The sequence below is a fragment of the Acomys minous genome, assembly GCF_964271855.1.
Source record: "Acomys minous genome assembly, chromosome: 5".
NCBI lineage: Eukaryota > Metazoa > Chordata > Mammalia > Rodentia > Muridae > Acomys > Acomys minous.
Window position 1 is genome coordinate 83,435,405 of NC_140494.1, and position 25,124 is coordinate 83,460,528.

The following is a 25,124-nucleotide window of genomic DNA, read 5'->3' on the forward strand; positions in this document are numbered from 1 at the left end:
CAAACCCAGAACACACCCGACTGGGAGGACTAGGCAGATAGGGGCGTTAGTCTGAGATAGACAGAGAATCATCCCATCCCCCACTCGCTCCCATACCTTGGGGCCAGGCTGGCCTGTGGCCCCGGGCTGTCCTCTGTCTCCACGGGTGCCCTGCACAGAAAGAAATTTTTAAAAAGCAAAAACAAAAAAACCCTCAAATAACTGAAGTGAGTGGGAGGGTGGGCCTGGGAAGAGGATGCCACACGCAGGTTCCTTCCTCCAAAATCCCCTAGGGTTCCTCCAGGGACAGGACCTGTCCTTTCCTGTCTGCTCATGACCCCACTATCCCATCTCCCCGTAGCCCGCTTCCCCTGTGCGGAGCAGTCATCACTTCCTTACCGGTGCGCCCCGCTCTCCTTCCTCCCCTGGCTGCCCTGCTTTGCCCTGGAAAGCAAGTCAAACAAGAGAGAGTGAGAGTTGCCTTGTGTGTCATGAGACACACCTGACTGGAAGGTTATTGGTTTAAACCAATATGCTTGTGTGTCCTGTTGACAAGAGGCAAGACTGTGCTAGTCAGTTTCTTTTTGTAAGACTTATTTTTGTGTGTGTGTGTGTGTGTGTGTGTGTGTGTGTGTGTGTGTGTGTGTGTGTATCTGTGTCTGTGTGTCAGTGTCAAAAGGGCAGGTGCTCCCAGAGGCCAGCAGAGGGCATCAGATCCCATGGAGCCAGAGGCACAGACAGTGCTAAGAACCAAACTCCAGGCCCCTGGAAGAGCAGCCCGTGCTCTTAACCGCTGAACCAGCCCTCCAGCCCTGGCTGTGGTAGTTTTAATTGTCAGCTTGAGGCAATCTAGAAGCATCTAGGAAGACAGTCTCAATGAGCGATTGTCTACACCAGGTTAGCCTGAAGGAGCAAATGTCGGTGGGGATTGTCTCAATTGCTTTGACAGGGAAAGACTTACTGTAACAAGCACAGACAAGCCGCCCCAACACCCACCTCCAGGCACTCACAAGCACATGCTGCTTCCCCGGGGCCGAGCCTCCCCTCCGCATACCTCTGGCACACAACCTACCCTTCTGCCTTTCTCCCCCAGTGGTCCTAGGGGTCCCGGAAATCCAGTAGATCCCTGAACAGAGAGAATTAGACATGAGATTTGGGGGTGAGTCAGCATTAGGCAGAACTGACCACTGGCTCCACCCTCCTCCCCACCTTATTTCTTGATTCCTATCCTACAGCAGCCACGCTGCCCTCCTCCAAACCCCCCAGATACGCTTGCATGCTCCTGCCTCAGAGCCTTTGCACAGGCCCCGCCCTTCACCTTAAATGTTCTTCTCTCAGGTCTACACAAAAGCCACCAGTCACTCATCACTTGTAATTTTATGTGCATGTGTATGTGATATGTGCGTACACGTATGGGCAGGTGCACGCTCAGGTGAAACAGGAAGATTAGGAGTTTGAAGGTCAACCCCATCTACATACCAAGTGTGAGGTACATGAGGCCCTGTCTCAACAACAACAAAAACAAAAACAAAAACAAAAACAAGAGGGGCTGGCTGGTGGGTGGGTGTGGCAGGCTGGTGGGTGGGTGTGGCAGCCCACCTGTAATCCCAGCACTCTGGATGGGATGTAGAAACAGGGAGTCCCCAAAGGAACAAGCTGGCTAGCAAGACAACTAGAACCAGTTAGCGCTGGTCCAAGCGAGAGACCCTGCCTCCATATATAAGGTAGGAGTGGTGGGGGAAAGATAGTAAATTCCAACCTCCAGTTTCCACACTCAGGTATATCTGCACACACAGAGGGCAACACACATCTGAACACACACACACACACACACACACACACACACACACACACACACACATGCGCGCGCGCACGCACCAAGCAACTCAAAGGTCAACCAAAAGGGCTGGGACTTTGTAGGAGGTCAGATTATTGGGAGTGTGTCTTTCAATGGGATCAGGTACCTTGGTTCTCTCTTCTTCTCCATCTCTCTCTCTCTCTCTCTCTCTCTCTCTCTCTCTCTCTCTCTCTCTCCCTCTCCATTTCTCCCCCGTCCCTTCTGTCTCCCACTTCTCTCCTCCACCCCCATTCTCCCGCTTCAGGAGTGAGTGGCTCCTGTCTGCCACCTTTGTCCTATTGCTACCACCTGCCACCGGAAGCTGAAAGTCACAGGGCCACTCAAGACCATGAGCCAAATACGACTTGTCTGCCAAAGCTGGTCTCCAGTGAGGTACAGGCAAAAACAGCCATGTCAACTCCGAACAGCAAAAATATGGAACTCAGGAAGAATTCTGTTTCCGGTGAGATGGCTCAGTGGGTAAAGGTACCCGCTCCCAGTCCTAGTGATGCGAGCTTGATCTGCAGCACCCACGTGAAGGAGGAGAGGCCTGACCCCCACAGGTTGTCTGTGTGCACAGATAAGGACACAGGGACCCCTGGAGCTGGAATTACTATGTGGGTACTGAGAACTGACCCCAGGTTCTCTGTGAGAGCAGCAAGAGTGCTCAGCCACTGAGCCATCTCTCCAGCCCATAAATGTAATTTTAAAAAGAGAATTCCTGGCTCAGATTTGCTCCCATATATCTTCAAGTTCCCAAGTGACTTTACGTAAACAGACGTGCTCATCCAAGATGCAGTCTGGGATGTGGCTCAGACAGAAAGCACAGTCTCCCACACACCCTTATCCCTCACAGCACTGGCACGTGTGTTTCTGCATAGCCACATCTCTGTATAAGTACACCGTGTTAGGTTATAATGAATTCAAGATTGAAAAGATCTCATTTTTGTGAGTTTCCTCTCTGTTAGGATTCCAGTGTCTTCGTGTGCCCTGCCCCCTGGTCTGCGCTGGCAGCTTGATTCTTAGTGTAGAAATCTGGATGGGGTATCTTTAAGGGGGATAGTACAGTGGGAGGTCTTTAGGGCATAAGGACCAACAGGAAAGGATTAACATAGCTCTCATGGGATCCAGTCAGATCCCGTGAGAGGGTTGTTTTGTTTTGTTTAAGATTTATTTATTATGTATACAGTATTCTGTCTGCATGTGTGTCTGCATGCCAGAAGAGGACACCAGATCTCAGTGTAGATGGTTGTGAGCCACCATGTGGTTGCTGGGAATTAAACTCAGGACCTCTGGAAGAGCGGACAGTGCTCTTAACCTCTAAGCCGTCTCTCCAGCGCCCCGTGATAGGGTTTTTAAAGGAGGCTGGAGAAATGGCTATTCTTCCAGAGGACCTGGGTTTGCTTCCTCCAGCATCCACATGTCAGACGAACAGCTATCTGTAACTCCAGTCCAGGGGCCCTGACAATCTCTTCTGGTCTCTGCAGGCATTGCATGCATCTGTGATACACAGACATATATGCAGGCAAAACACCAATAAAATAAAATAAAAATAAATAAAATCTCAAAAAACATTTAGAAGACTTTTTTGTTTTTTGTGGGGTTTTTTGTTTGTTTGTTTGTTTGTTTGTCGTTTTTGTTGTTGGTTTGGTTTTTTGGTTGGTTTGTTTGGTTTTTTGGGTTGTTTGTTTGTTTTGTTTTGAAACAGGGTTTTCTGTGTAGGCTTGGCTGTCCTAGACTCACTTGGTAAACCAAGCTAACCTTGAATTCATGGAGATCTGCCTGCCTCTGCCTCCCGAGTGCTGGGACTAAAGGCATGTGCCACCACCGCCCAGCTTGATTTTTGTTTTTTGTTTGTTTGTTTTTTGAGATAGGGTCTTTCTATGTAGCCTTGACCATCTTGGAGTCGCTTTGTAGACCAGGCTAGCCTTGAACTCACAGCGATCCGCCTGCCTCTGCCCCCAGAGTGCTGGGATTAAAGACTGTGTGCCACCACGCCTGGCCTTTTTTTTTTTTTTTTCTTTTTTAAAACATTTTGATGACCAATACTCAGGAAGTTTTGGCAGGTGGATCTCGGTGTGTTCAAGACCAGTCTGTTCTGCACAGCGAGACTCTGTCTCAGTAAGATCCAGGCATTTTATCATGTTTAAGCATGTGTGCCACAGCATACATGTGGCAGTCCGAAAACAACTTGCAGGAGTCAGTTCTCTCCTTCTGCCACGCGGGTGCTAGGGGTCAAAGCCGGGTCATCAGATTTGGAGGCCAGGACCTTTATCTACTGCGTTATCTTACTCATTCCAAGAGGGCTTTTGTTCGTTGTACGTGTGTTTTTGCGTGTGCACATGCACGTGGCAGTCAGTGCTGGGTGTCTTCTTTGACTGTAGTCCCTGTTAGTGTGTGCATGTGTACTCACAGGTTTGTGTGGTATATGAACAGGCTGTGTCCAAGGAGAGGCCGGAGCAGGATGCCCGACACCTTCCTCTATCTGTCTCCATCATATTCCTTGAGACAGGGTCTCTCACTAAGCATGGAGTTAGTCTGATGGCCAGCGAGTGAGCCTCCTGACTCAGCCCCCCCCCCCCCACAGCTCTGGGGTTACAGGTCTGACTTTTTTTTTTCCCCTTCGTATTTAAAGGAACTCTGTTTTGTTTTAGTATGTGAGTATGAGAGAGAGAGGGGGGTGACTGGGATTGCTGGCAGAGGACAGACCATGTCAGATCCCCTGGAGCTGAGGTTGTAGGCAGTTGTGGGCTGCCAACGTGGATGTGGAGACCTGAGCTGCTCAGCCATTTCTCCAGCCTGGATGTGTAAGTGGGTGGTGGAAATTTGAACTCGGGTCCTTATGATTGTTACTGCAAGACCTCTCTCCACTGACCCAGCTCCTTGGCACCTCCTCCTTAACTCTTAGAGATAAAGTCTCTCACTGAACGTGGAGCTTGCTCAACGGCTAGGCCGGCTGGCCATTGAGGATGAGAGACCCTCCTGTCCCCACCTCCCCGGTGCCGAGGTTATGGATGTATGCCACCACACATGGCTTCTCACATGGGTGCTGGGACTCAAACACATGGCAAGCTCTGCGCTGGCAGCAACCTGGCCAGGCTTCAGAGGGCTGTTATTAAGGAGTAAGTATGGCTGCCCCATCTTCCTGTGCTGCTGTGGGGGTCACTCTAACTTATACCTGCCCTTCGCCATGACCCCATCCCCTAATAAAGTAACTCAGGGCTACAACTATGCTAACAAAACCTCTTTTCTTCATAAAACGTCCAGCTTCAAATGTTTGGTTATAGCAATAGAGAACAGTCTAATACACCTCTCTGGATGATGAAACAAAGAAACATACCAAAAATCGTCACGTCAATAAGGCAGACATCACATGTACCTCCATTTAGCAGCTGAGAAAATGTGCTCAAGAACCTCACTCGAGTTCACGTAGGTCATGAGCAGTGACCATCTGAGAAAAAGTCCATGGTGCCAAGGTCCTATCCCTCAAGGACATGAGCTGTGCAGCTCCCGCCTCAGATCACAGTCTGGCCCCACAGGCATCAATCTGTCCTACCTTTCCCCTGCCCACCTTCAGTTCCATGGCCTCTTACCTTGGGTCCTGGGCGTCCTGGGTAACCTGGGAGACCTGGCACCCCAAGCTTCCCCTGCAGGAAAAAAGAAAAAAGATTGTAGAACAAAAGTCATATACCATAAGCCGGAGACCAGGGGAGGAAAGGTCAAAATGTCTGCACCGCAGAGTGAGAACATACAAGAAGTATGTGAGGGGCTGGAGAGATGGCTCAGCGGTTAAGAGCACTGATTGCTCTTCCAGAGGTCACGAGTTCAATTCCCAACAACCACATGGTGGCTCACAATCATCTATGATGTGATCTGATGCCCTTTTCAGCACTGTATGCATAATAATAAATAAATATTTTTTAAAAAGTGTGTGAGAAGCTCATTAATCAGTGTGAACTAGTGTCCTCATCTGTAAGGTGGGAGATAAAATGTTTCCTACAGTTTGGTTCCCAGCACCCATGTCAGGCAGCTCACAGCCACCTGTTGTGATATGGCCCCTGGAAGTGCACCTGCACTCGCGTGTGCATGACTCATGTCGAGAGACACAGAGTTAAAAACAAAAATAAACCCCGTCCCCTTTTAAAGACAGGGCCTCAGCAGAGTATGGTGGCACACGCCTTTAATCCCAGCACTTGGGAGGCAGACGCAGGCCGATCTCAGTGAGTTCAAGGCCAGTCTGGTCTACAAATTACGTTCCAGGACAGCCAGGGCTGTTACACAGAGAAAACCTGTCTCAGAACAAATAAACAAGACAGAGTCTCACTGTGTAGCTCTGGCTGTCCTAGAACTCGCTATGTAGACATGGCTGGCCTCAAACTCATAGTGATCCATGTACCTTTGGCCCACCTCCACCCTACCCACCAGCACTAGAATTAAATGAATGCACAACCATGATAAAATATTTTTTTATTTGTTTTTTGAGACAGGGTTTCTCTGTGTAGCCTTGGCTGTCCTGGACTCACTTTGTAGACCAGGCTAGCCTCGAATTCACAGCAATCCGCCTGCCTCTACCTCCTGAGTGCTGGGATTAAAGGTATACGCCACCACTGCCTGACTTTAAAATAAATCTTTAAAACTATCTATTACACAAAGCTACTGTGGGGATTAAAATGAAAGTATGTGTAAGGAATTGCTCTACAATGCTCATCAAAGAAATTAAGTATGACAGGGGCTTAGCTCAGCCTTTTATCCCTGTCCAGAATCCCCCAGTGAGGGGCTGGGGTGGGGCTCAGTGGCAGAGTCTCTGCCTAGAATCCCCCAGTGAGGGGCTGGGGTGTGGGTCAATGGTTGAACCCCTGCCCAGAATCCCCCAGTGAGGGGCTGGGGTGGGGCTCAGTGGTAGAGTCTCTGCCTAGAATCCCCCAGTGAGGGGCTGGGGTGTGGGCCAATGGTCGAACCCCTGCCCAGAATCCCCCAGTGAGGGGCTGGGGTGGGGCTCAGTGGCAGAGCCTCTGCCTAGCATCCCCCGAGAGGGGCTGGGGCGTGGCTTCACAACTGTTTTCTAACATGTGAGATCCCTGGTTCCATCTCCAGATTGGAGAATGAGGCAGCAGCAAGGCGCAGAGAATGGGCAGTGAACAACGTAAGTGAACCCCATCTACTCACCTTCTCCCCGGCTGCTCCTGGGGGACCCTCATCACCAGGCAGTCCCTCGGGCCCCTTCTGTCCTTCTGGACCATCCTCTCCTCTGGGACCTTGGAGCCCTGGGGTTCCCTAAAATAGAAAAGAAGGGGATTGAAATCAGTCGTTTGTCCTTCCTACTCCGTCCATCTTCTGTTTAACCATCGTTCACCACCCACCCGCCCCGCCCTGTATCTTCCCGATGTAGCCCTTCATGTGGAGCTAGCTGGTCTTACCCGGTCCCCTTTTGGTCCTTCATCACCCTTGAAGCCAGGAAAGCCATCCTCTCCCTGGGGGGTGGGGGAGACATAGAAATGGAGATAGAGAAGAAGAGAGAAGAAGGAAGGAAGGAAGGGAGGAACAGTAGAAGAGGAAAAAGAGATGGAGGAAGGAAGGCAGGACTCAGAAGTCAGGGCTTTAGGGAAGAGATATAGCCAGAGCCACTATATGGGGGCTCCCTCTCCTCCAAATGAACCCCCTTCCTTCTCACCCTTTCTCCTTTCTCTCCTTGGAGACCTCGGTTACCAGAGGTACCCTAAAAACAAAAAACAAAACAAAACAAAAAAAATTAGTTCTCAATCTCTTTCTCTGCTTAAGGAAGTTTCTAGACTTTCTCCCTTGACCTAAAATTGTGAGAACAGCCCTGCCTCCCAGAACCCCTCAGTGTGCTTGCTTAGCTTCCCCTACATATTGCACGCCTGGTAGCCACCCCCACCCCACCCCCACTCCTGCCAAGTTCACGTGCGTGGGGAGAACAGGGAAAGATGAGTCTGTGCCATTCATTTCCACTTCCCGAGGACACAGTGTCCGCAGTCCCTTCTGGCAGCAGAAAGAACATTCCAGAGCCCAGCCTCATTCCAAAGGCCGGGGAGAGTTTCTCCCATTGTGCTGGCCACAAGGAGACTCTGTGCCTGGTGACAGCATGACCATCTCGTGCATACCCGGGGCTGACTTCCGGCCTGCACCACAACTGACAAACTGCACTTGGCTCAGCCGGGCACTGAGCTCAGCTGAAGAATGAACCAGCAGTTGGAGCAGATGCAACTATGTGCTTGGAAACAGCAGGGCCTTCTGCAGCCCCACAGTAATTCACTGGACCACAGTAAAGAGAGCTTTTGGCTGTGGCTGTTCCCTCCCTTGGCTACAAAATAACTAGATTCAGATACAAGGCAGGCTTCAGCCACAGCCTTCCACTTATCTGCAAAATAAGCTAGGAGCCCTAGGGGTTGCCAGAAGGGATAAGATCCAGCTTTTATCTATGCACACATCAAACTATGATAAAATCCAATGTATAAGTTAAGCAAAGAAAAACATGAAAAAAAAACCCAACTAACAATAAAACTAGTATACTTTTTTTTCCTCATTTGTTTGTTTATTTTCTGTTTGTTTTGGTTTGAGACAGGGACTCCTGTTTTGTTTTTTGAGACAAAAACAGACCCACCTAGCCTGGAGTTCACCATGTAGGCCAGTATGGCCTGGAAAGCACAGAGGTCTCCTGCCTTTGCCTCCCAAGTGCTGGGGTGGTTTTCTCTATTTATTTTCTTTCTGAGACAGGGTCTCATGAAGCCCAGGCTGATTTCAATTCATTACATAGCTAAAGATGACTCTGGGCTCCAATCCCCCTGCCTCCACCACCTGAACACTAGGACACAACTATGTACCAACATGCTGAGTTTATGGAGTGCTGGAGATGAAACTCAGGGTTCTAGCCATAGACCAACCAAGCTCCAGCCCCAGCCATCTTCTTAAGGTTTCTCTGTGTAGCCTTGCCTGCCCTCCCTTTATAGACCAGGCTGGCCTTAAACTCAAAGATCCACCTTCCTCTGCCTCCCAAGTGCTGGGATTACAGGCTTGTGCCACCTTATCTGCCCCAGCCTTCTTTTTAATTCTTACTTTGAGACAGGCTGGCTTCAGGCTTGTATAGCTGAAGCTGATCTTAAATTCTTCATCCTTCTCTCTCAATTATGTGATTATAGGGGTGTGTGTGTGTGTGTGTGTGTGTGTGTGTGTGTGTGTGTGTGTGTACCTGTGTGCCTATCTGTTTTCTTTTTGTTTTTAAGATGTATTTATTTATTTTAATGTATACAGTTCTCTGCTTGCATGTACATCTGCAGGCCAGAAGAGGCCATCAGATCACATTATTAATGGTTGTGAACCACCATGTGGTTGCTGGGAATTGAACTCAGGACCGCTGGAAGAGCAGTCAGTGCTCTTAACCTCTGAGCCATCTCTCCAGCCCCCTGTTTTCTTAATGTTTGGTTTGTGAGACAGGGTCTCATAATACAATAATGCAATGCAGCCTTGCCTGGCAGAGAACTCACTAGATAGCCCAGGCTAGCCTCAAACTTTCACCAATCTTCCCACCCTACCTCCCAAATACTGGGATCATAGACAGGTGCACGATGCCTGGTACTAAGCTGGTTTTCTGACACCAACACTAACAAACTACCCTACCTCAAGCCCTTAAGTGTTCCCTACCTTCACACCCCGAGGTCCAGGGTAGCCCTGAGGGCCAGCTGACCCTGGTGGACCCTGAAAGGAAAATAAAGTCAGTGCCATTCTGTTCCACCCTGTCCCTGTTCCCAGGACCCTCTGCCCCCTCACTGGCCCCATAGCTACTTCCTACTCCTCTCCCCAGCCTTGTTCCCCTCCTGGTCACTCACCTGGGCCCCTTTCTCTCCTGTGGGACCCTCGGGACCAGGATGACCCTGATGAAGAAACACATCAACTCATCAAAGGCTAAAATTTGCCATACAAATTCCCACCTTCCCCTTGTCCCAGCTTCTGGTTCTCACCGGGGGGCCCTCAGCTCCTGGGACACCTGGAATTCCGGGGTTTCCAGGGGGACCCTGAAAGAAGAGGAACAGTCAGAGTAGCCTGAGAGTCCCAGTGCCTGGACAGGAGGCTCTGCCCAGGCAGCTCAGTGAGCCTGCACCACAAGTGTCTGTCCCAGCTCTGCCAGTGTTTGCTATGAGATACCTGCAAACCAGCCTGCCCTCCCTGATCGTCAGAAACCCTCCTCATCAACGAGAGATGTAAAAACAACATGAGAGCCTGGGTGCTGGGACCACGTGCCTGTAATCTCAGCAAACAGGAGATAGAGGCAGGTGGATCTCTGAGTTCAAGGCCAGCCTGGTCTACAGAGTGAGTTCCAGGACAGCCAGGGACCCCTGTCTCAGAAAACTCAAAACCAAAAAAACAAACAAACAAACAAACAAACCAATATGCAGTACAGTGCTTGCCTATCATGCACAAAGCCCAGGTTCTATGCCTGGTACCACAGAAGCGCAAAAGCAGTTGGGAGCTTCTCACACATACCCTTTTGTTTTGTTTCATTGCTTCATTTTATTTTGTTCATTTATTTACTTATTTACTGAGGCAAGGTTCTGCAGTACAGTCCAGGCTGGCTCATACTTGTCAATTACTGGGACTACAGGGGTTTGTCACCGTACCCGGTAAGACATGAGGCCTCTGTCCCTGCTTCTAGGTTTCTGCCTTTATTTTCCTCAATGACACAAAAGCAAAGGTCAAATGAGCCCTTTCTTCCTTATGTTGGCTTAGGTCAGTGTTTTATTACAGCAAGCGAAAGGCACACTAGTACACACACACATACAAGTGTATACACACACATGTGCACACACACACACACACACACACACACACACACACACACACACACATGAAGTGTATTTGCCAAGGAAGCAAGCCACAGATGTGCAGAGAGACAAAGATGAGTGCACTCTGAGAAAGGGCTGTCCTTTGCTAGCATCCTGGAAGTCCCTTCTGTGAAGGCCTTTGTACTAACAATGTCGCCTCTGTCTGCCAGCCTTGTTGAGATTCTCCTGGACACCCTCCCCCAACAATGCCACTCTGTCACTCTGGACTGGCTTCTGGAAAGTGACTATTCATCAGCAGGAAGTCCCTGTAAGGGGCCCCTGAGAGAAGATTCTCCTGATGACATGAGAACGTCACTTACCTTTTCCCCGGGAGTGCCAATGGGCCCCTGAGGGCCTGGAATCCCCTGGAACATAAAAAGAGGGTAAGGCAGTCATGAGAAGAAAGATGCATAGTAAAACTGGGCAAGGGAGGCCTGTGGCTCAGCCGACCACCACACCCCCACTGTGAGGACAGAGGGCTTGAACCTGGGAGCCATGATTTCCTTGCTGTCCTGGGGGACCTGGTTCTCCAGGAGGACCCTGTGGGGAAAGGGGTAGGTTCAGCAAAGCCAGAAGGGGTCAGGATGTGGAGGGTAAGGAAAGCTTCGAGCAGACAAGGTTATAGATGATCGTTGAGAGAACGGATGGTCGGCACTTACCACATTGCCTTTGGCACCTGGTGCACCATCACTCCCGGTCACACCCTGTGAGGACAGAGGATGTGAGACCAGGACAGATCAGGATCAGGGTGACAGCTGCTGAGGAACATGTTGAAAAGGAAATGCCAGCAACAGAAAGTATGTTCTGGCCGGGAGATGCTGGTGAGTAAAGGCACCTGCTGCACAAGCATGAAGGCCTGAGTTCAAATCCCCAGAACCCATGCAGAAGCCTCACTGGTAGCATTAACATTTGTAATCCACTACAGGGAGATGAGAGATAGAGACAGATTTCCCTGAAAACCTTGCAGGACAGCTAGGCCCAGGGGCAAAGTGGAAGAACAACAGAAAAACCCTCAATTAATCCCAGCCCTCGGGAGGCAGCGGCAATGAGTTCGAGGCCAGCCTGGTCTACAGAGTGAATACCAGGACAGCCAGGGCTACACAGAGAAAGCCTGTCTCAAAAAACAAAAACAAAAAAATTGGTCAAGCAAGACCAATTCCTGCAACTTCCCTCTAGTTTCCACGCTTCACTTGTGCTGAGGAGCGGGCAGTCATGTTCACACACAGTGAGGGAAAGAGGGTGTGACAGAGGAAAGGGACGGTGAGATCACTCAGTGGGTGACAGCTCTTGCTCCTAAGCCTGATGACCTGAGTTTGGGACACACAAGATGGAAAGAAGAAAACCTGATCTCCACATGTGGGCCACGCAAACACACACACACACACACACACACACACACACACACACACACCAACAAACATGGGGGTGGAAGACTTACAAGAAGAAGACAGGTAAGAATAAAACACAGACAGGGAGCCAGCAAGATTCTTACCGGGCGCCCTAGGGGGCCGGGGAGGCCTCTGGGACCAATTGGACCTCGGGGACCCTGCAAGGAAAGGGCCATATAATCCCAGCATCGGAGGTGTATACACGCGCAAGACTTATGGCTTAAACAAGGGTCTCCCAGTACTTACCGGCTCTCCAGCCTGGCCGGTGGGCCCTGGAGGTCCCTGCATGCCCTGTGAAAAGTGTCATCATTATTTGGAGTGGGGAAGCACAGCCCCTGGGGTACCACTTCCCCTCTTCTAGGGGAGTCAGAGCTCCCCCAGAGTCAACCCGGTGTGTCCACATTGCTGCAGGCTGAGCTCCAACTTACCATCCCACACCTAACCCTGGAGGTGGCTTTCATGTCCAGTGCTGTCCTCGAGGGGACCCTGAGCTTCCTGCTCCTCTAGTGCAGACCCCAGTCCCAGATACCATTTCAGCCTGTTTCTGGGTTTTTGCTGTTGTTGTTTTGTTTTTTGTTTTTGTTTTTGTTTTGTTTTGTTTCAGTGTTAAGGATAGAAGTCAGGCCTTCATATACGGTAGGCAAATGCTTTGCCACTGAGCTATGCCCTTAGCCTCTCACTGAAGGATTGATTCTATGCAGGGTCACTAAATGAGTTTCTCTCCCAGCGCACTGAGGCTTTCTAGCCAAGAGCCTTCCGGCTGAGCCATGATCCAAGCCCTCGGTTCTTAGGTTTCTGAGCCTCCAAACCAGCCTCGTTGCTATCCCTCCCTCCAACTTACCTTTCCACCATCTTCTCCTGGGGGACCAGGTTTCCCTACAGGTCCAAAGTCACCCTGGATCAGAGGAGAAGGAGGACATTTGAATAGATTAGCATATGCGGGAGCCACTCACTTTGGAAAGGAAGCTCACTGTGGGGGACATGAAGGCTCAGGCATGGTGTATGAAGCGCTGATGCCACTGAAGCATTGGATACTGAAGCAAGCAAGGGTGCAGATATAGGGGGGCAACTCACCCTCTGGCCCTTCTCACCAGGCAGCCCTGGCAGCCCATCAAAGCCCCGGTCACCCTGTTGGAAGACACAGCAGCTGCCTTGAACCCTTGACCTTGATGGGGCCCACCCAAAACCAGTCCTGGGCCCATCACCCACCTTAGGTCCTGTGTCTCCCGGGAGACCCCGAGCGCCATCTGCTCCAGCTCGGCCCTATCAAGAAAGTAGAGCTAAAGTCAAGGATGAGGTTCCCCAGAGCCCTTCCCTCTGAATGGGGGCAAGCGTCACCCATTAGGATAGGTGTGCACTGCCTTTTACTGACTCCTTTCCCATGGGCCCTTTCTTAAGGTGTTGATGTGGTTGTTGTGGTTGTTGTGGTTGTTGTTGTTGTTGAGGAGACAGGGTCTCCTGCTTGGCCTGGTACTCACTATGTATAGTAGCATCACAGACAGGCCTGCACAGACATCTACCTGGCTCTGACTCCTGAGTGTTGGAATTAAAGTCCTGGGCCACCACATGGGGCTGGCGTTTTAATTTAAAAGTATTTAGCATGTGTGGTGTTCGCCACGGCACATATGTGGAGGTTAGAAGAAAACTTGCAGAAGTCAATTCTCTCCTCCCATCAGGTGACTCTCAGGACCGAACACCAGTCACCAGGCTTGACTGCAAGAACGTTACCCTACGCAGAAGGTAAAGGATGACCCTGAATTGCTAATTCTCCTGCCTCGTCCCCCAAATTCTGGGATTACAGGCACATACTGGCAGCTTCGGGGCTTAAGAATTCTTTTTCTTTTCTTTTCTTTTTCTTTCTTTCTTTCTTTCCCCCCCCCTGGTTTTTTCAAGACAGGGTTTCTCTGTGTAGCCTTGGCTGTCCTGGTCTCACTTTGTAGACCAGGCTGGCCTCGAACTCACAGCGATCCGCTAGCTAGCTAGTGCTGGGATTAAAGGCGTGCTCCATCACGCCCGGCTCAGGATTCTTTTTTGTATGTTGTGCTGCTTAGGTTGTTCTTTATCTGCTGCTGACTACACTTCAGATCCCAGGCCAAGCATTGCCCCTGTCCTCAAGCACCCCCGAAGCTGTGACCTGCCACATCCCTTCATTGTACACCTGATAGAGCATCCACTGCTGCCTTCAATGCTCAGGTCCCTCTGATAACACAAGACCAGCGGGAACAAAGCCAGGGTTCTTGCTGGGTGCTGGCGGTGAGCAAAGCATAACTTAAGAACCTAGAAGTTACTCACTGACTTGCCTTCCCGGCCAGGAGGCCCAGGGGGACCCTGTAATCCTCGGGGACCCTAAGGGGAGAAAAAGAAGGAAGAATTAAAAGGGAAGGCTTATGTGTTCTTTTTTTATTGTTTTATTTTGTTTTGTGTTGAGATAAGGGCTTACCATATGATTCTGGCTGGCCTAGAACTCACTATATAGACTGGTCTGGCCTTGAATCACAGAGATCTGCCTGCCTCCGCCTCCCAAGTGCTAGGATTAAAGATGCACACCACCACCACGATAGGGACACACACCTTTCACCCCAGCACTTGGGAGGCAGAGGCAGGTGGGAGTTTGAGGCCAGCCTGGTCTACAAAGTGAGTTCCAGGACAGCCAGGGCTACACCCTGGATTGAAAAAAACAAAAAACAAAAACCGCACCACCACCACCACCACCACCACCATCCTCAGCTTATTTTACTTATTTTTATTTTTGAGACAGGGGCCTATGTGGCCCAAGCTAAGTATCTAAGTAAGTGAGGATGCCATGACCTCCTGGTCCCGCAGGGTTACAGGGTGCTGGGGTTGGAACCCAGGGCTCCATGCATACGAGCTAGGCAAGGGCTTTACTGGCTGAACCCAGCTGCCAGCCCAGGTCCTATCTTATTTATCCTTATTTCCTGTACATTGGTTTTTTGCCTGCATACATGTCTGCATGAGGGAGCTTGTGGAACTGGAGTTACAGAGAGCTGTGAGCTGCCAAACGGGTGCTGGGATTTGAACCCAAGTCCTCTGGAAAAGCAGCCAGTGCTCCTAACCACTGAGCCATCTTCCCAGCTGCCTCAGGGCCTATCTTATCCCCAGGAGGGGCAGACATTTCAAAAGCATATTTTAATTCCTTTTGCTATTTTTCCCCCGACCGGCATTTGACCCTGTATCCTTTGGAGGAAGCTTTTGGCATTTCATCCATTTCCCAGCATCCCTCGGAACTCACCTGTGGTCCTGCTTCTCCCAATTCACCTTTCAGGCCTGGATATCCAGGGAGGCCCTTGGAGGAAGAGAGGTGGGGGGAACATGGCTTGAGCAATGTGGCCATCTGGCGTGGATGTAGCCCTCTCCCCAATGCAGACCCCTTACTCACCACAGGGCCTGGGCGCCCAGTGAGCCCCACTGGACCAGGAGGGCCTTTCATGGAGAGCTGGAAAGATAGACAGAAGCAAGAGTTCCCCTCAATAGCACAGAGGCACTGCTGTAGCTAGGGGTGTGTCCCTGCCACAAGTGGCCAATTTGATTCATATGTTGATAAGACTTTGAGGGGAGCCTTTGGGAAGATGATTGGGGTTAGAGGAGATCGGAGGGTGGGGTCCCCATAAAGCCAACCAGTAATGGCTCTTCCTAGTACATTTCCTATCTCCCCTTGGACTGCCCTCCGCCAGTTACAGTGCACCCAAGGAGGTGGCAGCAGGCTGTTCTGGGACATCCCCAGCCTCCAGAACCCATTGGCCCTGACTCGTCTGTTCTCCATAAACCACCCAGGTTCAGCATCTTAACTAGAGCAACAGAAACTCACGGCAAGCATCTTCAGGAAAGAGAAGTCCTCGGGTCTCCCAGGCTGTGCTGCAGGAATCTTTGCTTCTGCCATCCCTCACATAAACACGCTCCCTTCGTCCCACTCACCTGGGCCTGCTGCAGCACTGCCTGCGCCTGGGCCTGCTGGAAGGAGACTGGTGGTCCTTTCATCGAGCTGCCTGCAAAATGGAACTGAGGAACAAGCCGCAGTAAGTAGAGGTCCCCCGGGAGGTGGCCCCTGGAGTCAGAACTCCACCCCCAGGGATGGGACTCTCCCTCCTCACCGGCATCATAATCACTGTGCCAGGCAGGCCCCGGACTCCGTCAATGCCTGGGATTCCTGGGAGGCCAGCAGGACCCTGAGAGAGGGAGCAAGACAGAGGGATGCATGAAGGGAAGAAACAGAGGAGAGGACACGGGAGGTGGGAAAGGAGAGGGGAGGGAGGGGGCGAGCTTTGAAGACTGAGAGAGGGGAGCAGTGAGAGGAAGATTGAGAAGAGGCCTGAGGAGGCTGAGGAGGAGAGGGGAGAGAGATGGAGACAGAGAATCCTAGGTGACAAGTGACACACGAAAGTAGAGAAGCAAGAAGGAAAGAAAAAGAAAGATGGAGAGAAGAAGAGAGCCACAGAAATGGAAGAACAAGGGAGGCAGAGAGAGATGGGAGGAGACAGACTCATAGAGGGCTGGAGCAATGGCTCAGCAGTTAAAAGCCTTTGATCTGGCCAGGCACAGTGGCACACGCCTTTAGTCCCAGCATTTGGGAGGCAGAGGCAGGTGGACCACTGTGAGTTCGAGGCCAGCCTGGTCTACAAAGTGAGTCCAGGGCAGTCAAGGCTACACAGAGAGACCCTGTCTCAAAAACAATTAATTAATTAAGCACAATCATGAGGACTAGAGTTTAAATGCTAGCACCATGTGACAGGCCAGGCATCCCACACAGCAATGTAACCCCAGCTTTCAGAGATCCAAAGCCCTCTTTGCGTCTCTGTATGTGCACAGGTACGGACACACATGCACATACACAGACACTCATTTGCACACGGGTACACTCACATACCTGCACACATACAGGAATAAATAAATAAAATAAAATATTTTGAAGTGCAGGACGGCTCAGCAGGTAAGGGCACCTGCTGCCAAGCCTGAGGACCTGAGTTTGAGCTCCCAGGATCCACCTGGTAGAAGGAGAGAACCGACTGCTGCAGGTGCCAGGGTACGTGCACACACACAAAATAGATAAATTAAAAGATCATTTAAAAAAAATTTTACAGACAGACTCACAAAAACAGGCACGAAGAGAAAAATGGAATTCGAAGTCAGAGAGACTGTCCAGACGGGGGCACTATTAGCAACAGGGAGAGTGTCACTTTGGGGACGGTGTTTCTAATTCCAGCCCCGACCCCCACATTCAAACCTCCATACTCCCAAGCTGAAACCCCACCCTTGCACTCCGCCCCACACTCCAGTGGAGAGTCTCTTACCGGTAGGCCACGGTCCCCAGGGAAGCCTGGAGGCCCAGGAGGGCCTGAGGGACCAGATGTTCCCTGCGGAGACAGAGAAAACCAAAGTCAGAGGACACCGAACTTGAGCTGAGCTGGCTTCTGACACCTGCGCCCCGCGCACCATGACCTTGACTTCAGGCAGACCTTCTGACTCTACCACTCAGCCAGCTCAGCTCCCACCACGGTCTAGTGACCTCTTAGCTTCCCACCCTAGATCTTTTGAGTATTGAGTAGCCAATGACCTCCAGGCAACAGCCCTATAATCCAAAGCTTCTCCCCACCTGGGGGAGGGTCAGGCACCATGGTGCACACCTGTAACCCCCAGCACCCAGGCAGGGACTGAGGCAGAAGGATCAAGAGATACTGTCCAGCCTGGGCTACATAGTGAGATCGGTACCAGCCTGAGCTATATAAAAATAAAGGAAGGAAGGACGGACGGCTCCAGTGAGTGTGGGCATGGGGAGAAAGAGCCTGTGGGGCTTGAATCAGTACTCACCCGGGGTCCTGGAGCTCCCGCAGGCCCCTCAAACTGCTGTCCCTGGAGGGAAAAACCAAGCGTGACCCCTGTTCTCACGAGACCCCTCAACCTCCTCACAGGCCCACACCCTCTCACCTGCTCTACTCTCGCAGGCTCTCCTTTTGCTCCCTTTTCTCCAGCACCCTGGGGATGGAGAGAGAAAACGTGAAGGCAGAGACAGAGGCGTGAGGGCAGAGACAGAGACGAGAGGGCAGAGACAGAGGCGTGAGGGCAGGGGGACTGCTGTGAGGGACTGATGACCTGAACTCAATCCCTGGACTCCACTCAATCCCTGGAAGGAGAGGGCTGACTCCTGAAAGTCCTCCAAGATGAGGGACGTGAACTCCAAAGGAGCTTATCGTGGCTGTGCCTCTTACCCAGTGATGGTGGGACCTTACTCAACCCTGTGGCCATCCACACATAACTCAGGAAGACAGTGAGTGTGTGATACCCATAGGGCAAATAAGTTCCAATATTTGATGCATGTGATGATGCCTATCCTTGTTGAGTTTGTTGTTGTTGTTTAACATTTATTAATTTTTATTTTATGTGCATTGGTGTTTTGTCTACATGTGTGTCTGGGTAAGGGTATCAGATCATGGAGTTACAGACAGGTATGAGCTGCCATGTGGGTGCTGGGATTTGAGCCCAGTTTTCTCCGGAAGAGCAGTCAGTGGTCTTAACTGCTAAGCCATCTCTCCAGCCCCTGTCCTCCTTGTTAACCTGACTGAATTTGAAACTGCTTAGGAGAAGCCAGGTTTTAATCCCAGTACACCGAGGCAGAGGCATGCTGATCTCTGGGAGTTTGAGGCCAGCACGGTCCACATGGCAAATTTCAGGATATCCAGGGCTACATAGCAAACCCTGTCTCAATGAACAAGCCTATCAATCAATCAACCAAAATAGAACCGCCTAGGAGATTGGTGAGATGGGTGTGTCTGGGTGTTTCCAGAGAGAATCTACTGAGGGAGGCTTCTGAAACAATGGCAGAGCTTCTCCAGACAGAGTTAAAGGTGGGAAAGAGAAAGCCAGAAGAGAACCGGCTTTCCCTGCTCACTGCTAACCTTTCCAGAACGGAAACCTCTCCACCACATCCTCCGGTGTCCATGACGTCAAACAGTGTGCAGCCAGGCAGCAGTGGCAACCCTCTGAAGCCAGTGTCGACTCTAACTCCTTCTCCGCCAGCACCAAAGAGAACCAGGCCTCCCGTCCCTCCTAGCTGCTTCCACCCACAGCTTTATGACTAAGGCCACTGTCTCTCTGCTCGGGATTCTGTCCCAAGTCTTCCTCCCCAGCTTAGATGGATTCCCCTGGATTCTAGAATCTTCTAGCAGTTCCTGGTTTGAAACCTCACTCGACCAGCAAACAGATTTTACATATTCAAGACCCCCGGGCATACTGGGCTCTGTGTCTGCCTTGCTCCACTGTCGGCACTACTTTCCTTGCTGTGACAAAATACTCGAGGAAGAGACTTAACAGTGGAGGGTTTGTTTCAGCTTACACTCTGAGGGGACCCAGTCTACCACAGCCGGGAGGGTACCGTGAGGTTAGCTGATCGTGCTGCAGCCAGTCAGAGCAGAGCAAGAGCGAGCGATGTCTGCTCAGGTCTCTTTCTCCTTTTAATGTAGCAAGAAGATGCCAGCCATGAGCTGGTGCCACTCGCATTTAGGTTGGGTCTTCCCTCACTTAACCTAAACGAGACAAAGCCCTACAGGCATGCCCAGAGGCTTAGGAGATGCTAAACTTCCAACAAGAGCAAAATGATTGCTTCCCCTCCATCGCCTCTCTGGCTCCCCCTACTGTCCACACAGCGGGGAGGCACTCAGAGAGCTAGAAGCTGGAAGTCAAGTGGCTTCTCACCCTTCTTAGACTAAAGGCCAGTTGCATCACCAGTCTCTGTCACACTATAAGTGCTTGGTAAACATTTTTCAACTGCAGCTGCACCGGGATCACACAAAGGTAGTGACACAAGACAGTCAAGAGAAAGCATGTGTCACCAGTCCATCGCCTGATCTAGCCTCTCCAGACTCACAGGAAAGATCTGGAACTCAGTATGTAAAGACTGTTCTGCTGCCCGGAACATGGGGCCACCTCCTTCTTCATCCTCCTCAGTAGCTTCCATCTCTGGAGTCCTCAGCTCAGTTTCAGTATCAGAGTCCAGTCCCTGCTGAGGACATGTGGGAACCGTCAAGGTCTGCTCTCGACCTTACCGTCTGCCATCACCTTCGCCACCCCACCCGGCTGGCCCAGCACCATCCACTTCCCACCAACCTGCAAGGCAGTGGCATTTCGTCCAATAGTCACAGTGGTGGTGATGGCCAAAGGTGTGGGAGTCGGAGGCAGCTGAGGAACCAGCTTCTCCGCCTCAGGGGTGTGAAGGGAGGTCTGCAGCAGCAATGGGAGGAGTGTTAGATCTGGGGTGAGGCCAGTCAAGACAAAGAGGAAAGAAAAGAGGAGCCAGGTCTCTCTCCCTTGGGGAAGCCCCCAGTTCAGGGGTGGGCAGACTAGAGGTAGCTGCCCACCAAGTGCAGAGGCCGGTAGGGGGAAAGGCAAATGTCTCTCACAGCTGGTCAGAGGTGGACAGAGGGGGGGGCGGGTGTCCCCAGACACAGAGGAGCAGAGCAGGGCCAAGTCTCCCAGGCCTGGGAGCAGAACTGGATTGGCTCCAGGGCCCAGTGATTAAAGTCAAGAGCCAGCACTCAGGCCAGACTCCCGGAAGCCCAGCCCCACATGTCTTCTCCCATGACAGCTCAGCCGCCAGCCAGCCAGGCTGCAGTTCCTCCAGCCTGGACAGCTGCGGAAGAACTGGGTCAAGGCAGAGAAAGGAAGCCCACGGGGGTGTAGGTCAGAACCAGGGGCTAACGAGGGCATGTTACTCTTCTTGGTATTCATGTGATGGGACAGAAAGATCTGGAACTGACATGTAGTTACAACCCGTGACCCCCTCCAACCAGGGACTTCAAGCACTGACCCAACCAATGACTCAAGACCCCTCCCCAGTAATACATTAGCCGATAACCTACAAAATTAGCCCAAATTATTCCAAGTGCCAATGGCTGCAACGTGAGCTCTGCCTTCATGTTTCCCATTAATGGCTCCAAACAGACTGCCTTCCATCCGGGGACCTACTATGACCCCAAGCAGTGGAACCATCCAACAAAAAAATCACTACTTAGTGATCCCTGAAATAATGAGCCCTCTCTGGAGCCCCCCACCCCCACCTCGGGAAGCAAGGGTGATAAAGATGTGACACTTGTCATCCCACTGATCTCCAGGGCCGACTTGGCTGATCTTGCTGGCTAGGCTGGTGTCGCCTTCTTCCCTGGATGCTCTATGTGTTTTGCTCAAAGAGGATGAGCTTTCCTGATGGGGGTATGGGAGTGTCTGTGGTCACCCATGACCCCCAGCTGTGAACCCTGCATACTGACACAATAACCAATGCACCTGCAGCCGGTTACCCCAGCTGATGATCCCCTCATTGGGACTTCATCATGTCCCTTCTAATCAGTGGGTCCTCTTGTGTTGGGAGGTGCCTCCTGAGTGCAGAGTGACATGAGAGTGTCCCTGACACAGGACATGGCATCCCCTCTGGCTGAGAGAATCAGACCTCAGGAGTCAGGCTCTGAAAACCAGTACAAAGATGAGGGACCAGAGATGGGTGGGCATCAGGCAGCCAAGAGCAAAGCAGGATGTCTGAGGATCTTACCTGGTTCTCAGGGGCACCAGGGGTCGGATTCAGCCTTGAGGTCTCCTTGTTTTTCTTTCTTCCTTTGCCCTTGCGGCCCCGCCCTTTTTTCTTTCCTTTGCCCTTTCGACGAGGGGCCGTGGGTGTTTCTGGTTCATCTTTGGGGGCCTGAGGAAAGCGTTCTAGTTAGGGCTAGAGTCTCTCCCCGTTGGAAATGCCATCACTTGAGTCACTGAGAGCTATGACACGGTCCGTTGTTGTCACTCAGCCCTGTGGTTCACTTAGCTGTGAGTGTGTGTGCTTGGGTGTGTACAAGTGTGTGTATGAGTGTGTAGATGTGTGTGCACATACATGTGGAAGCCAGAGGTCAGCCTTGGGTGTCATTTCTCAGGCACTGTTGACATTTTTGTTGGTTGTTGTTGTTAAGACAGAGTGATGGCCTAGAGCTCACTAATTAAGCCGTGCTGACCAACCTCAGCGTCCCCACACTGGGATTACAATTGAGCCACCGTGTCCCACTGCCCCACACAGCCTCTGGGGACCAAATAGGTCCTGGTGCTTATGTACCTCAGCAAACCTGGCTTGTTATGTCCCTTGAGGTTAAGGTCATCTTCTGCGCTCTGCCCTGCATTTAGGGTCTAAAGTTGAGGTACCTAACTCCTCATTTCTGGGTCATTGTCCCCCTCTTTCTTGAGGCCTTACCTGCCACCTGGAACCCCTCACTCACCCCTGTGGTTGTGGGATTCGGGGTTTCACAGCCAGGGAGGTAGGTGTCACAGGCCTGGAAGGCAGCCTGAGGGTCTGGAATCAGCAGCAGTTCCTGGATGTCTCCCTAGACAGGAGGAAAAGCAGCCACAGGCTGGGTGATTCCGACCCTAGTTTCCCAGCATATCTCTGCCCCCTCTCCTGCTATGGAGCTTTGGTGCTGCCTACCCAGAGCACCCTAAGGGCGGGAAAGCCTGTGGCACTTGCACCTGTAACCCGGAGAAGTGATGATCTCACCAGCCTCAGACACTACAGGACAAAACGCACCCAGTGTGATGGTTAACCTTGTCAACTCTTTAAAAATTTACATTTATTTACTTAAAGTGTGTGTACACACTCGCACAAGTGTGCCAGGTCACTCCCGTGTGGAGGTGAAAGGACAATTCACAGGATTTAGTTCTCTCTTTCCACCACATACATTTCAGGGTCTGAATCAGGCCAAAAGGCTTAGCAGCAAGCACCCTTACTGATTGAGCCATTCCACCGGGCCCCTAGATAGTCAACTTGACAGAATTTGCCTACTACACAAGCCTCTGGCCATGCCTGTGAGGCCTTATCTACATTAAGTTAACTGAGGCAGGAGACCCATCGTAACTGTGGCTGGCACTATGCCACGGGCTGGGGTCAGTGAGCCGAATGCCAGCAGCCATCTCTGTTTCCTGACTTGAGATGCGGTATGATTTGCCACCTCACACTCCTCACCATGATGGACAGTGCCCTCAATCCGCATCCCAAATACGCCTTCATGCTCTGGTCTTGTATTTTGTATTTTGTTGTTGTTGTTGTTTGTTTGTTTGTTTTGTTTTGTTTTCAAGACAGAGTTTCTCTGGGTTAGCCTTGGCTGTCCTGGACTCACTTTGTAGACCAGGATGGCCTTGAACTCACAGCAATCTGCCTGCCTCTGCCTCCCGAGTGCTGGGATCAAAGGTGTGCGCCACCATGCCCGGCCTGTCTTTTATTTTGTCTCAGCAATGAAAACTATGACTAATACACTCAGGATCTGTCCCCTGAAGCTCAAGATCCCTTTCCTCTCAGGCCACCACCATGTGCCAGGTCTAAACACCAGGTGGCTCACTGGAGAGATGAGGTCTCTGAGCCTCCTGGAGGCCTCACACCTCAAAATCACACAGCATAATCTCCACACTGGAGCCACATAAAACTGCCACATCTATCTCACTTCACACACACACACACACACACACACACACACACACACACACACACACGGTCGTACACTATCCTGACAACCAGCGCTGCATCGTGTGACAGTCTCAATCACTTGTCATGAGTGTTTACTCCATGTGGATGGTGACCTGATGTCTTGTTGATTTGCTGACACTCCCTTGTGTAGTGTTCCCTTCCATCAGCTCTGTGGGGCTGGGCAGAAACTGGGCACTTTCCGTCTCTGTTCTCTTCTAGTTTAGGCTGAAGACAAAGCTCCTCATCCTCTGCCTCAGTTTCCCCTGCCACTGAATTCCATACCTCAAAAGTCTCCTCCTTGCTGTCCAGGGTTCCCATCACGGTGAGTCCAGCTGTACTGATAAGCCGAGGCCCCTGACCATACGTAGAGGGCTGAGGTTCACAGTCAGCCACCAGGGTCACCTTGTCACCACTGATGCTGACTGCCACACGATGCCACCTGCAAAAGGAATGAGTCTCAGTGACAGGATTTCCACAGGGCACTCCCTTCCCTTCTCCCATACTCACCTGCCATCAGTAAGGTTAACCTGCTTGGGGAGGGGCCTGAAGGAGTCACCGAGGAGACCCAGAGCTGGCCCCAATGCCAGCCCCAACTGCCGGACACCCTTCTCGTCGTAAACAGATAGAAGCACAGACTGATTGGCTGGCTGGCCCCGCAGAGTGAGCAGCACAGAAAAATCCTCAGGAAAATGCCCATCTGTGTGGGCAGAAGTTAGACAGCAGGTTAAACAGCCCAGGTAACTTTACCCTTCCAGGATGCCCGCCCCATCCCCACCCCGACCCCAGCCTTCCTGTCCTGACTCACCTGGAAAGAGCTGCCATGTGGGGGCACTGAGCAGGCTGGACTTGCCCACCCTGAATGCTCGGTCACCCTCTGGAATCCTCTGGGGACAGAAGCCAGGCACCTCGGCAACCCCAGCCCTATGCACATCCAGGGTTTCCAGTACATCCACAGGCTCCACTGTAGAGAGAAGCCAAGGCGAGGAGGTGTGGTCAGAACTAGCACAGGAGTTGGCTGCACAGCCCCGAGTCCTGATAGCTACTCAGAAGGCTGAGGCAGGAGGATCCTCCACCTGGTCTACACAATGAGTTCAAGGCCAGCCTGAGCAACTTAATGAGTCTCTGCCTGAAAATCAAGAAGTTTAAAACAAACAAGCAAACAAACAAACAAACAAAAAACAAGGCCCAAAACTCCATAATACTTGCATGGGTTTTGGGGGCTCCTCTCAACAAGTGTGTTAACAGCCCAGGAAGAACTGGGTGGCCTGGGACCAGCAACAGCACCTCCCCCACTCCCCCACAGATGTTCTTGGTACATCAATCTGTTGACTGGTTATTTTTTCCCCCTAAGTTTCTGGTGAGAAAAAAAAAAGCTGACCTAGTTATAGGATGAATCAAAGCTTCCTGGCCGGAGCCCCAGAGCCGAGCCTTCCCGCCCCCCCTCCTTCTCCCTACGCCCCCACACTGGCTCCTGCTTCCCAGCGTGGAGCCCCTTTGCAAGGGAAAATCCACAAGGAGAAAAGGGGTTCATAACCTCCTCCCTCTGCTCCGCAGCCCCACGGCCCCCTCCCTGTGACTCCAAAGCCCCA

At 51.5% G+C, this 25,124-nt stretch overlaps 1 protein-coding gene across 4 annotated transcripts in view; it reads right to left on the reverse strand.

Moving 5' to 3' along the window:
• Positions 1-25,124, reverse strand: part of COL5A3 (collagen type V alpha 3 chain) — a 48,842-nt gene that overhangs the window by 18,648 nt on the left and 5,070 nt on the right. Inside the window, exons 2-34 of one of the 4 annotated variants that reach the window (XM_084781545.1) lie at positions 24,341-24,496; positions 24,043-24,232; positions 23,818-23,974; positions 22,298-22,402; positions 21,592-21,738; positions 20,157-20,270; positions 19,918-20,049; positions 17,982-18,029; positions 17,865-17,906; positions 17,348-17,410; positions 16,151-16,225; positions 15,975-16,058; positions 15,439-15,495; positions 15,292-15,345; positions 14,334-14,387; positions 13,251-13,304; positions 13,116-13,169; positions 12,883-12,936; positions 12,288-12,332; positions 12,146-12,199; positions 11,313-11,357; positions 11,140-11,193; positions 10,974-11,018; positions 9,793-9,846; positions 9,661-9,705; positions 9,476-9,529; positions 7,488-7,532; positions 7,234-7,287; positions 6,983-7,090; positions 5,410-5,463; positions 1,052-1,105; positions 379-423; positions 97-150 (exon numbers count right to left, since the gene is read on the reverse strand). In XM_084781545.1, coding sequence (XP_084637671.1) covers positions 97-150; positions 379-423; positions 1,052-1,105; positions 5,410-5,463; positions 6,983-7,090; positions 7,234-7,287; positions 7,488-7,532; positions 9,476-9,529; positions 9,661-9,705; positions 9,793-9,846; positions 10,974-11,018; positions 11,140-11,193; positions 11,313-11,357; positions 12,146-12,199; positions 12,288-12,332; positions 12,883-12,936; positions 13,116-13,169; positions 13,251-13,304; positions 14,334-14,387; positions 15,292-15,345; positions 15,439-15,495; positions 15,975-16,058; positions 16,151-16,225; positions 17,348-17,410; positions 17,865-17,906; positions 17,982-18,029; positions 19,918-20,049; positions 20,157-20,270; positions 21,592-21,738; positions 22,298-22,402; positions 23,818-23,974; positions 24,043-24,232; positions 24,341-24,496 — 2,450 coding nt within the window. Of the gene's footprint in view, positions 1-96; positions 151-378; positions 424-1,051; positions 1,106-5,409; positions 5,464-6,982; positions 7,091-7,233; positions 7,288-7,487; positions 7,533-9,475; positions 9,530-9,660; positions 9,706-9,762; positions 9,847-10,973; positions 11,019-11,139; positions 11,194-11,312; positions 11,358-12,145; positions 12,200-12,287; positions 12,333-12,882; positions 12,937-13,115; positions 13,170-13,250; positions 13,305-14,333; positions 14,388-15,291; positions 15,346-15,438; positions 15,496-15,974; positions 16,059-16,150; positions 16,226-17,347; positions 17,411-17,864; positions 18,030-19,917; positions 20,053-20,156; positions 20,271-21,591; positions 21,739-22,297; positions 22,403-23,817; positions 23,975-24,042; positions 24,233-24,340; positions 24,497-25,124 lie in introns of all 4 variants that reach the window. The other 3 variants (XM_084781544.1, XM_084781543.1, XM_084781546.1) reach the window with 3 other exon arrangements.